Below are 14,892 nucleotides of genomic sequence, written 5' to 3'. Positions count from 1 at the left end.
GCGTGTGTTAAGTGTCAGAGGGCCTGAATGTCTAAGCAACTCAGGAGTGCTGAGTCCTTGCTTCCTGATGTGGGGGAGGATCAGGATCAGGTTGTGTCCTGAATGCACACACACGCACACACACACACACACACACATGTTTGTTGAAGGCTGCAGGGGGGATTGTAGCTTGTTCAGTTACCATCTAACTGAAGGACACTGAGTTCAGGGCAGCCGCGGCGTTGCAAAGAAATCCCGATTGGTGTGTGGCTTTAAATAAAACATTGAGAAATCAGAAAATGCTGAAGTGGAGGTGTTTGTCTTTTCCTGTAACAAGGTGAGGGTTGACTAAGCACAAAGCGTCAAGAGGTTGTGTGGTGTGTGTGTGTGTGTGTGTGTGTGTGTGTGTGTGTGTGTGTGTGTGTAGCCTCTCTGGACACACAAACAGCAGCAGTACACACCTGAAGCTCCGCAGTCGCAGCAGACTTCGTTGCCAGGCATGCGCAGCACGTCTTCTATGATTGCTTTAGTCAGATCCTCTAAACCGTCCTCGCCCCCGCTGCTCTGTTCGCCACGAAACGCCATGTTCAAGGCCTCCTCCTTACTGTTGGTCAGTACCGAGATCCAGCTGCAAAAGGGAACACATAATTACTGGTGTTATAAGTACATTTTTATCTATAATGCTTTTTTTTTTAAAGCACAGTTGAGCACAGATGAAAACACCACCAGATATAAAGTAAAGTGAATTGAACAGCTACAACTGCACTAATCTGATGGTTATTTTCTCAATTCAATCCACTGTTTTGTCTATAAAATGTCGGAAATCTGTTACAAATGCCCGTCCTAATTTGTTAAAGCTCTAGGTGACGACTTCAAATGACTTGTTTTGGACGAGCAACCGTCCAAAACAAAAAAATATTTAGCTCACAATGATACAAAACAAAGTAACAATTGAGAAGCTGGACTTTGCAATTTTGTCTTGAAAAAATGACTTTAACAATGAATCAGTTATTTCTGGCAATTTACTAATAATTTCTTCCCTAGATAAATTATGAATAAATCCCCCCAAAAAGCTTAATTATAGTTATAAGTAAAAAGTAACATGATGATTTCCATATTATCTGTTTTTATCATTATCATCTAGAAAGGACAAAAGTTTACTGCCTGTATATGTGGTCCAAATAAATATCTAATCTTTGTTACGCACATATGATGCATTAACACTTGAACTGCACAAAAACTGTACGGCAAATATTTTTCTATAACTGATAACGATACTTCAACTGTGCTTGTGTCAATTCCCTGGGAGTGCTTTTGAAATAAGGTGTCTAAAAAGGTCCTCATTTTGGATTCATTTCCTCTGGATATGATGTAGCTGCAATGCACAATCTGCACACACACACACACACGCACACGCCACGCCCACGCACACACACACAGGGCTTTGTGAGCCTGACGTCAGCACTTCCTCCGTCATTGTCACTCACCCCTGTCTGTAAAGGCAGAGGCCAGACAGGGAGTGTGCAAAATCAACTGATGTGTTAGATTTTCTGTTTATCTGTTTTAAAAAGTCATTTTAATCCACAGATGCGTAAGTGTACAGATGCTGAACTAAAGTCCCATGGAATGCTAAATTTTTCATGGAAAAATCCCAAGAAGAAGATGCTGCTGCTGCTGCTGCTGCTGCTGCTGCTGCTGCTGCAGTTGGAAGTGCGTGACAGAAGCGGCACTGAGGAGCAGCGAGCTGGATCCCAAAGGACGACAAGTACATACAGAGTGTTGGACCACAGCGAGGCATCAGAGTGAGAACATGCAAGCCCGAAACAGAAAATCACCACAAATTAAAGTGTGTTTCTTGATGTCTAGACAGTTTAAGAAGATTCAGTATGATGGCATTCAGTTTTGTTTTGTTTGAGTTGAAATGCCTTTTGATGCAACAGAGGGTTTTTATGTCCATTATTTTGGCTCTTGTGCATTTAAAAGAAATAACAAACATGTTTTTTCCATGTTTATAAAACAGCTTGGTATTTAAATTAGCATTTCCCTTAATTCACATTTAATTTAGAAAAAGTACAAAATCTTTGATCTTCAAACAAGTCCAATTTCTTTCTCAATGGTTGTTTTCAGGGGCAATAAAGGCAGGGCAACAGTGTGAAATGACTCATTAATACCCCCCACAGGGCGCAAAATTATTTTATTTTTGTCCACCGGCCAAATGGCCAAATTTACCAGCCACTCGATAGGTTACCGTGGTTATTTTTGGCTGTGAGTGAATCAAATCTACCAGCTACTTGCATATTTAACCAGCATTTGACTATTAAATGGTGCTATTTTTGCTGAATTACTACTGTTCTAGTATTATAAGTCTGTGTGTGTGTGTGTGTGTGTGTGTGTGTCTGCCTACCGACATGCATGTGTGTGTGACAGCATGGGAAACAAGAGTTTGAGGTCACAGCGACCTGAATTGCTGCAGACCACAAATCCCACTGCTTTCCTTGCAATTCAACCCACTCTCAACAGCTTTTCTGTAAGTTCCTGTCTCTAAGTACGACAGCAGCCGCTAACCGACCCCTCCATTAATAAAAACCATTAGGTCAGCTTGTGTTCACACAGAAACTCAGGTAAAGGTGAGGTGGATATGAGAAGCTTACAGGTAAACGTCATAAACCTTAAGAAAACATGACAAATGCTCTACTCTGTTAGCCGTGTTACTCTGAGGTACTCACATGACAAACTCTTGTTCGTCCTCAGCTTGGAAATGATATGTCCGGTTATCTGTTGAACACAAAACGAAACGATGACGTCAAATAAGCAAATTTCTTATCTTGTATTTTATAATACTGTGAGCAACATGAAATCATTCAAATATATCACAGGTCTGTGTTGAACCTGAGCGAAAACAGTCTGTTTGTTCGTTTTCCTGGATGTTTATAAAACGGTCTCATACTAATAACATGTATATAACTAAGCTAGTATATAACTACAGCATTCACATGTGAAACTTACGAGAGATGAGATCAAAGCACTTCCTGTCCTCGCCGCTCGGCTTGACCTGGCAGGTGAGCAGGTTGAGTTTGACCGGCTGCCTGTTGGACTGTGAACACAAACAGATTAAGAGTCACACAGGAAATCAATCACAACAAATCCCTATATTACAAACAAGCGTGTCTATGAATTTGTTATTGTTGTTTCAATTTGTCAAAGGCCAGACAATCAGTTTCCCAGGGCCCAAGATGATATATGACATATGGTATATGATATATATATATATATACATATACATATATTGAGACCAATATATATATATTTCAAAGTGATTGATTGATTCTCCCAACAGTCCAAACCCCAAAGACGTTTAATTTATAATAATATATAAGCTGAAGCTGGAACTGGGTCTTGAAGATTAATCAGATTTTGATTTCAGTTACAATTTTGGCTTCCAATGATTATGACAACAAGATAATCAAGATAAAATAAATATTATTGTTTTGTCTTGTGTTCTAAATCCGACGCTCGCTTTCCTTCACAGCGGTGAGCTTTCACCCGTTTTCACTGTTACTGACTGAAATATGTTGAATATAGTTTTCAGTGAGCATACAACATACAAATTTAACAAATGTTTAGTGGTGTTAAGTCGTTTTCTGTAGGTTGTGGAGTGCACTAAAAGTTACAACATAGATGATTTTATTTATTTTGACCAAATTTATTCTCATTTTTACATTATATATTTAAATGCATATATATTTACATATCATTTCTTAGATTTTTATTATGTTTCTTTTGTATTTATTTTTCAGTTTAATTATACTTAAAGTTCAAGAAAAAACAATCTTTAGAAGACATTTTAAAAGGTTTAAAAAAATTGAATAATCGCAGAATACTCGCAAAGTCAATGAGTAATCGTGTTACATAATCGTGACTATGATTCTTGCCATAAATGAGCAGCCCTTGCTGAAAGCACTAAAGGTTTAATATTTTTAATTGCTACACGGTGCAAATACCAACATATTCCATTTCCAATCATAAAACAGAGCCAACAACATTTTTGCACAATAAAGGACTCGCATGATTCATCCATGGGCTAAATTATTGTAGATCTCTCTGTGAATTATCTATTATTTATGTATCTCTATGTTTATGTATCTATTATTACTTCTGCTGTGATAAAGGTACCTCAGGAATTTGAAAAATCACATAATTAAAGCTACAGAATTCTGTCCCACAGCAACATGTTGAACTCAGGACGCCTCTTGTCCCCGTAAAGAAACTGGACCGTGCCGGCTGTGCTGTGTACTGTAAAAATGGGCCCAGTTGGCACATCAACACTGAGCATTGTCTCCTGCCAGTGCCAGGGCAGAGGAGGGGCCAGGCCACGTGCTAATGAAATGCTAACAGGCTGTGATGAGCCGTGGAGCTCGGCTGGCCTGCTGGCAACCTGCCATGTCCACTAGAGTCACCTAGAGTTCAGCTGCCACAAGGGCTGAAGAAAACAAGAACTTAGAGTGGCGGTAAAACACCTGCAGACAGAGAGAAATCATTATGAGCTCTCATATAACTACAGGGAGTGACAGATAGGTTAAAGATGTATTCCTTCCATCACCCAACAGAACAAAAGGAAACACTTTGTATATCTGAGACAACCACTTCCCCTCAGCCTCTCGTAGCAGACACAGAGGATGTTCTCATGTTTGTGGCAGCGGCTGCGTGAAGGTTCAAATCATGCTCTCACCGTAACACAAAACCGACAGCACATGTGACCAATAACAAAGCAGAGGCTCACGGTTACATCAGTCATTACACAATGTGGGGGGATTTTGTGGAATGAGTAAAAATATCAAGACAGTTTAAAAAAAAGAAAATGTGAATTTTTAGAATCTTGCGAGGCACAGAAATAAGGAAGGGGACTGTGAAGAACACTGCCTGGGTTATTATTGTCATTGGTTTTCATGTTCTTTTTCACATTCTTGATTGGAAAGTTATCGAATAATCCTAAGGGATTAGTTTATTGTAATCTTTCAGGCTGATGTGCCTGTTATTTAACCACATCTATTTATCGTAGGGTTCATGTATTCATGAGAGCAACCCAGCCTGTTGAAGATTTAGGCGCTTGCTTGATACTTTAGTCCAAGTATCAAGCAACTATCACAAACTTAGCTTCTGTTTGCATTTTGAGCCACCATAATATGAATCAAGTCATCTTAGTTTGAATGCTATTCAGAGTTCTTCTGCTGGTTATCAGATGAGGGAGAGATAAGAAGGAGTTCACTTGTTGGTTTGAGATCAAAGAACGTAATCCTCTGACATCTCTCAGGACCTTCCTTTAACAGTACTGATGATGATCTTTTGATAGCTTGATAGCTGCTATGCCACAATTAGTTAAACTCATGGACTGTGCTAAGCTGTTCGGTCTGCTCTCTTTGTTCGAGGCTCAGTGGGAGGTTGTAACTCAAATGACTAGATTTGAATTCAGTTTTTAGAAGCCTGCTGTCCACACGGGAAAGAAAAACATCACACCGCACAGCAGCTTCTGCAGCTGCAACAAGAGTGGAGACGACCCTGCAGACGTATACAGTACGCTCACACTCGCTCTGAGATGAGTCACCGGGGTGCAGCAGGCAGAGGGGGGAGGGGCGATGAGAGGGGGGTAGAGAGGGGGAGACGGGGTTGCCATGACAACCCATCTATGTCAATTCTACTATGCCAGCCTCCAGATTGAGAAAGCCCAACACAACCTCCCCGCATGATGTCCTCCCTTTGATCCGCACAGTGTGTGTGTGTGTGTGTGTGTGTGTGTGTGTGTGTGTGTGTGTTTGTCTTGTACTCACTGTGGCATGAGAGATGGTGAGCATGCCCCCCTTCACCGAGCACTGCCTCCTCTGCCACACTTTCCTCAGCCTGTGAAGAAGAGGAGGAGGCACGTTGTCATGTTTTTCTTCTCTGTGTGCACTTTACATTTTAATGCAGCATGAATGGCGCTCTACAGCGTTTTAAAATAAAGCTTGTTGTCGCAGCTTACCCATCACTCTTCTTCAGCAGGTAGCCTTTCTTCTCACAGCCAAACTCCTTGTTTCCTTGCAGCTGGTGCATGCTGTAGCCACCCTGCTTACTCTGCGAGTCCTGTGCGAATCCACATAATACGCAAACACAACATACTAACGTTTAACACACAGGGTGTACAGACAAGCAGTCGAAAGACATGCAACACGAACACAAACACACCACAAACTCATCTTCCGACATCAAAAGTACGGGGACTCTCATGAAACCAAAGTGCTAACAGGTAAATTAAATCTATAAGGCATGCTTGAGCCTCTAAAGGGCAAAACCACTCTACTGTCAAGCAGAACAGACAGATGCCAGCATGCTCGGCATGCACCAGCACTTACTCTTCTAGACTTGATTCCAGACAAGCAGAAGGCAGAAGGGGGGAGATAGAGGGGAGAGGTGTGAAAGATCCAGCTAAAGTGCAGGCGGTGGGTGTGAAAGAGTGTGCCGCCCGCCCGTGTACCGGACGTTACCACAATCTCACTTTCTAAATGCTGTGCTTACCGTGGGTGATATTAACAAGAGAATCTACAGGAAGTGTAAAATAAATGTGCAATACTGTACAGACTGTGTCATGCAGAACAGTGTCTCAGACAGAGAGAATAAACTTGTGAAAACACACATACAGCCACAGCAGACTATGTTAGTAAGTAAGTCCAGGGTTGGCAGTGTTTTAAGTGTGGGATGGGCTGTTAAGTCGGGCAGTGAGTGGCTCTCCACTGAGCAGCCAGTGAGGCACAACACTGGTCACCAGCAAAGCCTACCACACACTGGCTACCAGCATGGTACAGCACTGGGCACTCGCTCTGTGCTGCAGGAGACTAGCTCCAGACCTGGTAGTGGCCAGAGTGAGCGGAGGTGCGTGGTAAAAACATGGAGTATCAAATCATCAGTTACTGACAGCATGTCTGTGTGGTGTCTGGAGCAACGTGGCTGGTATGTGTCTGACTTGGAGCTGGCCTCGTTAAGAATTTCACCTGCTACAAGTTTAAATTTGGCCGGGTGTCTCTGAATGTGACCTGCCTACCTCCTTCTGGTCCAGCTGGAGGGAGGACTTGATCAGATCCCGCAGGGCAGTCAGCTGCTTCTTCTCCTCATCCTGAGTTTGTTTGATCTGAGGAGAACAAAAAGTTGAGGAAAGATGCACAACTGAGAGATTACCAGCTGTGTTTACATGGAGCTGTTTACTGCACAAACAAAAATATGTCACATAAATACCAAGACTGAAATCAACTGCTCCATTATTAAATACCTTTGCAGACACGCCTGTTGCTTTCTGTTTTGAACAAATACTTTTTTCCGACATCTCTCGCACTAATGAGTTGTGTGACTTTTTCCGGTATTACCAAAAAATCCTTTAAAACTTTTTAAGGGGACAGATCAGCACACTGTGCTGATATCTCCCAAGTGAAAGGTTTTTCAGACTGAAACGCTGCTCTGTTGGATTGAAGTTATTGGGAGAAATCAGTACAGTGAGAAATATCTTCGTTGGAGTGGAGTTACCATCTTTTAATATGTGATCTTTACTAGTTTCCAGGAGATTCTGGATGGATGTGTGTCACTCCCCCTCATATAATACCTTCAGGAGTACTGTATTCTGATAAAAGCACAGCATCATAAATAAGAAATGGTGGTGAGCAGTGAGTGTAGGATTATCTTTTTCCATAGTTTGCTTGTGATGGAGTGCTGAATTCGATAAACTGAGAACCCTCACTTTAAATTAACTTATTGTGATGCATGTAAACACGACACTTTTACTCAATGATTTATTTAACCCCTCATTAAAATACTTTTATTGGAATCATAAATTGCATTAAGCGTGCCACTTCATTCTTGACCTCGGTAGCATAAAATTATCAACGTGAAGGCCACTTACTAGCTCTTCCCTGAGCTTTTATTGCATCAGTATGAGCAGAATTACTCTGCTGAATAAGAGATGCATTAGAGATTCAGGAAAAAGCTAGTAAGTGGACCTTGAGTTGAGAATTTATTTTCAAATGTATTGATTTAATTCAGAAAGAAAAAAGTAAACAGACAAAGTACAAAGGCATGTAAAAAAAGTACAAGATCAAGATTTGATTCTCTGTAAAAATAAAAAGTCAAAATAAAAGCATGAGAGGAGAAGAAAAGGTAAAGATGTGAGTATTTACATTATAGAGATCAGCTGCCAGTTTCTCGATGTACTGCTTCAGCTTATCCGCTGTCTTCAAGCCATCTTGGAAGAAACTGGAGAACAAAAGCAGTGAATCCCACTGACATTAACATGCAAGTCAACCATTTATCAGAAATTACTACTTTGCAAATGTCAGGTGTTTGACTGTGCTGCTCTTGGCCTCTATGAAGGTCACAGAGAGAGAGAGAGAGAGAGAGAGAGAGAGAGAGAGAGAGAGAGAGAGAGAGAGAGAGAGAGACAGAGACAGAGAGAGAGACTGAGAGAGAGGGAGAGAGAGGGAGAGAGAGAGAGAGAGAGAGACTGAGAGAGAGGGAGAGAGGGAGAGAGAGAGAGAGAGAGAGAGAGAGAGACGGTTGGTGCAGTTTATGTTTAATGTATAGCTCGGTTTGTTCTGGCACCTCTGGCTCTTGGCACAGAAAAGGTAGCTGGCCGTGTCCGCAGCGGATTTGCAGAGATGCTTAGCACATCCTGGAATCCATCACAGTTCTATCAGCTTCACACACCTCGATGCAGCGCTGCAGCTGCAAATCACCACTAATGACCTCCCTCTCTCCGCCCTCTGCCAACCTTTCCCTTCCTCTGCTCATTACTTTCTGTGTCACATCTCTCCTCCTCTTGTTTTCTTTTAATCTGTACATCGAGGATCCCACATCTCTCCTCCCACTGCACCTAACTCTTCATGTGGAGTACCATAGACCTGTCAGAATGTACAGTTAAAGTGGTTATGCTGCAGGTAGAGATTCACCTCAGTTGACTTTTTGCTGCACTATATTGTTTATGTATTTTGAATTACCTTTATTAAGCAGGAAATTCTGCTAAACCAACCATTCTGACTATTGGTCATGATAACATTTTACCCTCCACCTCTGTTACAAAGACGTGGGAAATTCAGCGTCCAGCAAGAATTATGTTTATTGGGGTGAGGAGTGTTAGACTTTGACAGCTCTGCAAATAAGCACAGAAAGAAACTGCATAGCAACATCCGGCAGCTGACATTCCGGCTGCACTTGAACTGAACTGATGCGTCTGACTGACCAATACCCATATTTCCCTTTGTCGTTCTTATTTTCTTATTTTTTCTTATTTTGTTGAATTAAGTTGTTTAGATGGTAAAAAACAGGGAGAAGTCACACACTCGGCCCTCAGCTCTCCATCGATTGCTTTTCACACCTCTTATCCATCACCACTGTAGTTTTTCTATGCATCAAGGCCCAGGTTGAACAGATTTAACAGGGAAGCATATTGTTTGGTCCCAGTGTTATGACAGGACCTAGCAACACTGAGAGAAAATTTGTCATTCTGTCACAGGCCGCCGTGAGCTGCGGTTCTGGCACGGAGAGCGCCTACTTATTTACCCACCAAACCCCACAGCTGTCAGAACATATCTGTATGATGACCTGTGCATATTTATGAGAGCTATATATACGACTGCGCACCCTCAAGATTGGTGAATCATACAGGAGATAGAAAAGGGAGATAACCATTTTCTGTGGCGTGCTTTTAAAATACATTTCTCAGTGGGTTTGATGCGCACAACAGGGAAGCTTCACAAATTCAGGTTCAGGGGGATTAGGGTGGTACTTACTTGCACTGTGCGTGGTAATACTTAATCAGGTTCTGGAGGAGGTCCACTCCTTTCTTGGTCTTGATCTCATTTACTTTGATCAGGTACTGCAAAGCAAAGGGAGATTCAGAGTTCAGCCAGGAGTTGAAATTCAGGGTGTGTTTAAAGGATTTTTTTTTGTTTAATGAGGTATAATGTGGCATAGCTGTTACACAGAGAATAAAGACTTCTGCTCTGCAGTTGACACTTAGAGTATGAACACTTTGCATTAGGATAATCGCATCGAGTGCTTTATGAGGCTTTGATGTACGAGCCAAGGCTGCCTTGACACTTTGGGAGTGGGGCCCAGACTGGTAAACACACTTGCAGTACAAGGGAACACCATCCCGTCCTTGATCTAAATGAAGTTTCAAAAGGGTGATGAGGAAAAAATTCACATTAGCATTTAAAAAAAGAGAGAAAATAGCCTCCAGAGGAAGTGCTTTGTAGACTGTGTGCTCAGTCTGGGTGTCTGAGGATTCAAAACAAACGAGGAGTCTTCAGACAGGGCTCCCACCAAACACACGAATAAAAAAAATAATCTGAGCTAATTCCGCAGCATGCCAATCCACAGAGATTTACAAAGAGTCGCAGCTAAACGCCACTTTCAGCTCCACAGCAAAATTTTATCTATTGCACAAAAGCTTTCTGAAGCTTCTGAAGCCAACATGCAGTTTCAATTTTCTCCTTATGTCATGTGCGTGGATGCATGAGCGTTAGCATGCGCATGAGTGCACGTCTATGTGCATATATGTGTGTAATGCATGCATGTGTTGTCCCTTTGTCTGGCTGACAGCGCCTGTTGGATGGGAGATTATCCACATTTTGTCTGAGCCCTGTGTGGATTCAGTGTTTGGGAGAGCGCGGCCGCATGTGCGTGTTTAGACTCTTTTGTGTGAATGAGCAGCATCACTCGCACCGCTGCTGTGTCTGAGCAGGACATAAAGCAGCCTGCTGAGCCCTGCCTTTCCGCACTCCTTCATTGGCAGCGTAGGGATGAAAAGGGTGAGAGAGTGAGAGCATCCTCTAATCTAGTGATTGAGTAACATGGACAGAGAGGGAGAGAGGGAAAGAGAGCGTGAGAGCGAGAGAGTGAGAGAGCGCACGCACAGAGAGAAATGAGGTTAAGTGGGATGAACAGATTGTACAACTGACTGCAGCAACTGTCCCACACACACACACAACAGAAGCAAAGCTGGAATTTCAGAAATGTCCGATGTTTGTCATTATTCTGTCTCTTTTTTTTATTGGTAGAGCACCTTATAGATGTATAAAGATATAAAATAAAAAGTAAAAATATTAAAATCACATAACTTTGCAGATCACATTTTACATTGAGGTATCACATTTTTTTTTATCTTGTAAGGCTGCAACTGACAATTATCACCGTTAATAAATGGTCTGCCAGCTGTTAATTACTTATGTGTTTTAGTCTAAAAATGTATAAAAAATAGTGAAAAATCTCTGTAAAGACAAAGATATGCAGTTTACTGACATAAATTACAAAGAAAGAAGCTTCACATATGAAAACCACAGAATAAAAAAAAGAATTAAGTGGCTGATTACTAAAATAGCACAGCGCTTATTTCATATCTTTGTCAAGTATAGTACATTTTCTGAAAAATCAATTGAGTAAAATGCCTATGAATAAAATAACCAGATAATAATGAAAGTTTTTGGCAAACCCAACTAATTAAATACCTGATAAATCAAGGAACTTTGTCACATCAATGATAAAATCCTGCAAAAGATTCAAAGATATTATTCTTTAAACAAATAATTATAGTAAAATCTCTCTGAGGGTAGACTGATTTATTTTACTGTTGGCATATCAGGCTTTCAAAACTCATTATTTTTGTCCTGAATACTGAACTTCACTTGGCCTGAAACTAATAATAATTATTTTCTCATGACAAATTCTTCAAACCACAGAGTCATCTAACTACCATTTACAGTGAGGCTGGTTCAAGTGTTCAAAACCACAAAGGCCTTTTTGTTTGACGTTTTTACCCTGGAACAACCAACGGGCACTGTTCTGAGGACTCGTGCGTTCCTTTGAGGGGGACAGAAATCAGCATTAAAGCTCCTCAGATGATTAGAAATTTAAAGTCATATCTGGACTAGAGGCAGCCAATGAAAGAGGGAGCCGAGGCTAATACAACATGAGCTAAAACTTGTTTTTGGCATCTGGCATCAACTGGAGGCGGGCTACAGAAGTCGATAATACAGAGTGTTGAGTAGAACCTCTTAAATCTTGATTTCAGCCATGTTTCCAATAAAAACAGAGATGACTTTTACTGATATTACACCAGGAGGGGTTTATTGTAAGACGGTGTGAGAAAGTTGAAGTGGGAAAGACGAGAGGCAAAGATGAGCGAGGGGAAAGGGACTGGTGCGTGCTGGTGTTACTATAGTTTGAACAAGACACACACACACACACACACACACACACACACACACACACACACATATATATATATATATATATATATATATATATACATATATATATATATATATATGCATATATATATGCATATATATATAAATATATAGGATAGGCATGTAGGGTTTAGGATGGACAAAAATAAGCCTTGGACTTCAGCCTATTCCTGGTTATTAGTTGTGTGGATTATATTGTGTTAAATGGATCGGTGTAATGTTTTTGTCAGTTGCATATTCACAAAAAATGTTATGCTTTGTTTCTTAGAATATATAACATTAATTAATTAATTAATTAATTCATCATCCATTAATGCATATATTATTAAATTCAGTGGGACAAATGTCCATGAATCTATATAAAATTCATGGAAAAAATATGCTCCTAATAACATAATACAAGTTTTATCACTATCAAAGGAATCCAGTGAGAGCTCTCTGTACTGTACATACACTGCTACAGAGCAGCATCAGTGTAGCCCAATACATTTGTATGATACAACATATGGAAGGGTGTTTAGTCATTGTGCTTGCTTCTCCAAAAACTCAAAACAACTAAAGTGATTTGAACATAGCAAGCGAGCAACTTTGCAGTTGGCCTCCTAGGAGCTCACTGAGAGGGCTGAAAATTATTTTTAGATGAGGGCTTCATACTTGATGCCAGCAGATTCATACTCTAACAATCCGTAATAACTTTGGTTCATTTTCCTTTTAAGCCACTCTACTGATGGGGCTCTGAGGAGATGTACAGCCTCACAGAGCAGCTTGCAGGGCTGCAATCGTGTTTCCATCTGTTGTGTTATTATCTGTGCACCTTGTTTCGTGTTTAGCACTTTCTAGAAACGTTATATGGATAAACCTGAAGTCTGTAGCAGAATAAAAAGTCAACAGAGGTGGAAAATGTTAGCAAAGGAGACACCTCTGACTCTAGAAGAAGGCAGATCGGCATCACAGGGCACAAGAGGACTGCAGCAAGTTCTGTAGTGAATAATTCACACAAGCAACAGCAGTGCAACAGCCATCGGTCCATTATGTAATTTGAGTAAAAAATCCTAACAGGATAAAACAGTGAACAAGGCGTAGGCGTCACCACCCACCACTAGAGAGGTTTTTGGCAAAGTGAGCTCTTACAGTTTGTTCTGACTCTCCTGGGCACATGAAGAACTCACATTTGTTTTACACTTAATTTTAGCTGTCAGGTTTCTTTACTTTATTAGTCTTTGAGCGATGACACCAAAGAGAACTCAAACAGGGTCACAACATGATTAGAAGCAAACGAGTTTACAGAAGAGGACATCTGAAAACACTTAAAGACAGACTGTTTAGTACGAGCTGCTCAAGTATCTGCTCATTACGTGCCATATGATGTTCAGTGTTATATTGTCGAAATCATATCCACAGTCATTGTAACAACCGTCATGAGGCAGAAAGCTGTGCATAGCTTGTTCCTGAATGAATGTGGGTACAGCTGTATCTTTTGGGGCTGCTGTAATCCTCTACATGTGGAGCTGCACGAGTCTTAAAGAAATTCTATAAATTATTCACATCATCTGAGAGAAAAAAGTCAACTCAAGCTTAAAATCGCTCTTTAAATTCAGCTGGTGAAAGGAGACTTTATATACATATACATATAGGATTTTAATAAGTAGGTGCTGCACCAAAAATAGCACTGCGTTGGTGGGTTTGTGCTGCGGAAATGAGAAGGCGAAACACTATCCAGGAAGGTCAGATTTGGGTGACAGACCCAAGAGTTTGGAGACTTATCAGAAGCTAAAACTCAGCATGAAAATGACAAATCTGGAAGGTCATAATGATGGAAATCTATCTAATATCTTGACTATCTCATAACGGTTAAAAAGGCAGAATAATCATAGCATTAGCATTAAGAGGCGGATGATTATCTCAAAGATGTAATACATTCAGATTGTTGAACCCTTTGCAGTCACTTTTCAACGACACGCTTGTAAATTGGATATCCATCTTTTACAAAAACTCCCTGGTCTTTTTGTAGATATCCAAAAGGATCCCTCACTGCCAATTTAGGGCAATTTCTTGGCACATATAAAGCTGGAATTTCAGTTCCCTCTCACAGTATTACAGCTCTTCTTCTCGCTTCAGGTTGGTGGCACAAGACTCTCTTGTACACAAAACAAACTGGCGCTCACACATGTATTACGTGACTCACAAGATTCATCTTTGCTGGGCAACAATACTAAGGTTTGTTTCATAGAACTATTTGAGAAGGCGTCATTGGAAACTGTTTGAAAAAGGGCGGGCGCTTTCAAAACATACCTGGCAGGTGATTGGATGAACTATCTGTCTATCCAACTCTCTCCAAAGTCAATCAGGAGAAGAGAGAACACATATTTTCCATTTTAAAAAGGCTTCAGTGCCGTTCTCTGCTCTCAATGAAGAAAAACTCATCAGTTCGGAGAAAACTGGGTCTATTGTAGCATTAAGCTAACCTCTTTAGGAGCCGCCATTGTGAGCCCCCTCACCTGCCAGTAGCTCCTCACAGGACGCTGATTGGTTGGTGGACTTCTGACTGATTGCATTACTTTAGAGCCTGACAAGATGGATTTTGGTATGACCACGTGTGAACATGATTCGTCATCTCGTGTTATCACGAGCATTTAGCTGCTGTTTAAGG

The 14,892-nt window shown here is 40.9% G+C and overlaps 1 protein-coding gene across 4 annotated transcripts in view; it reads right to left on the bottom strand.

The window, feature by feature from the left end:
- asap1b (ArfGAP with SH3 domain, ankyrin repeat and PH domain 1b) overlaps nucleotides 1-14,892 on the bottom strand; it is a 59,866-nt gene that overhangs the window by 16,440 nt on the left and 28,534 nt on the right. For all 4 annotated transcript variants that reach the window (XM_083935987.1, XM_083935985.1, XM_083935984.1 and 1 more), the window contains exons 7-14: nucleotides 9,783-9,868; nucleotides 8,175-8,250; nucleotides 7,052-7,138; nucleotides 5,996-6,096; nucleotides 5,805-5,874; nucleotides 2,986-3,073; nucleotides 2,706-2,754; nucleotides 441-607 (exon numbers count right to left, since the gene is read on the bottom strand). In XM_083935987.1, the coding sequence (XP_083792113.1) occupies nucleotides 441-607; nucleotides 2,706-2,754; nucleotides 2,986-3,073; nucleotides 5,805-5,874; nucleotides 5,996-6,096; nucleotides 7,052-7,138; nucleotides 8,175-8,250; nucleotides 9,783-9,868 (724 nt within the window). The remainder of the gene's footprint in view (nucleotides 1-440; nucleotides 608-2,705; nucleotides 2,755-2,985; nucleotides 3,074-5,804; nucleotides 5,875-5,995; nucleotides 6,097-7,051; nucleotides 7,139-8,174; nucleotides 8,251-9,782; nucleotides 9,869-14,892) is intronic.

The sequence above is a fragment of the Echiichthys vipera genome (genome assembly GCF_963691815.1).
Source record: "Echiichthys vipera genome assembly, chromosome: 21".
Lineage (NCBI taxonomy): Eukaryota > Metazoa > Chordata > Actinopteri > Perciformes > Trachinidae > Echiichthys > Echiichthys vipera.
The sequence above is the reverse complement of the archived record's forward strand: the minus strand, read 5'-3'. Positions and strand labels throughout refer to the sequence as shown.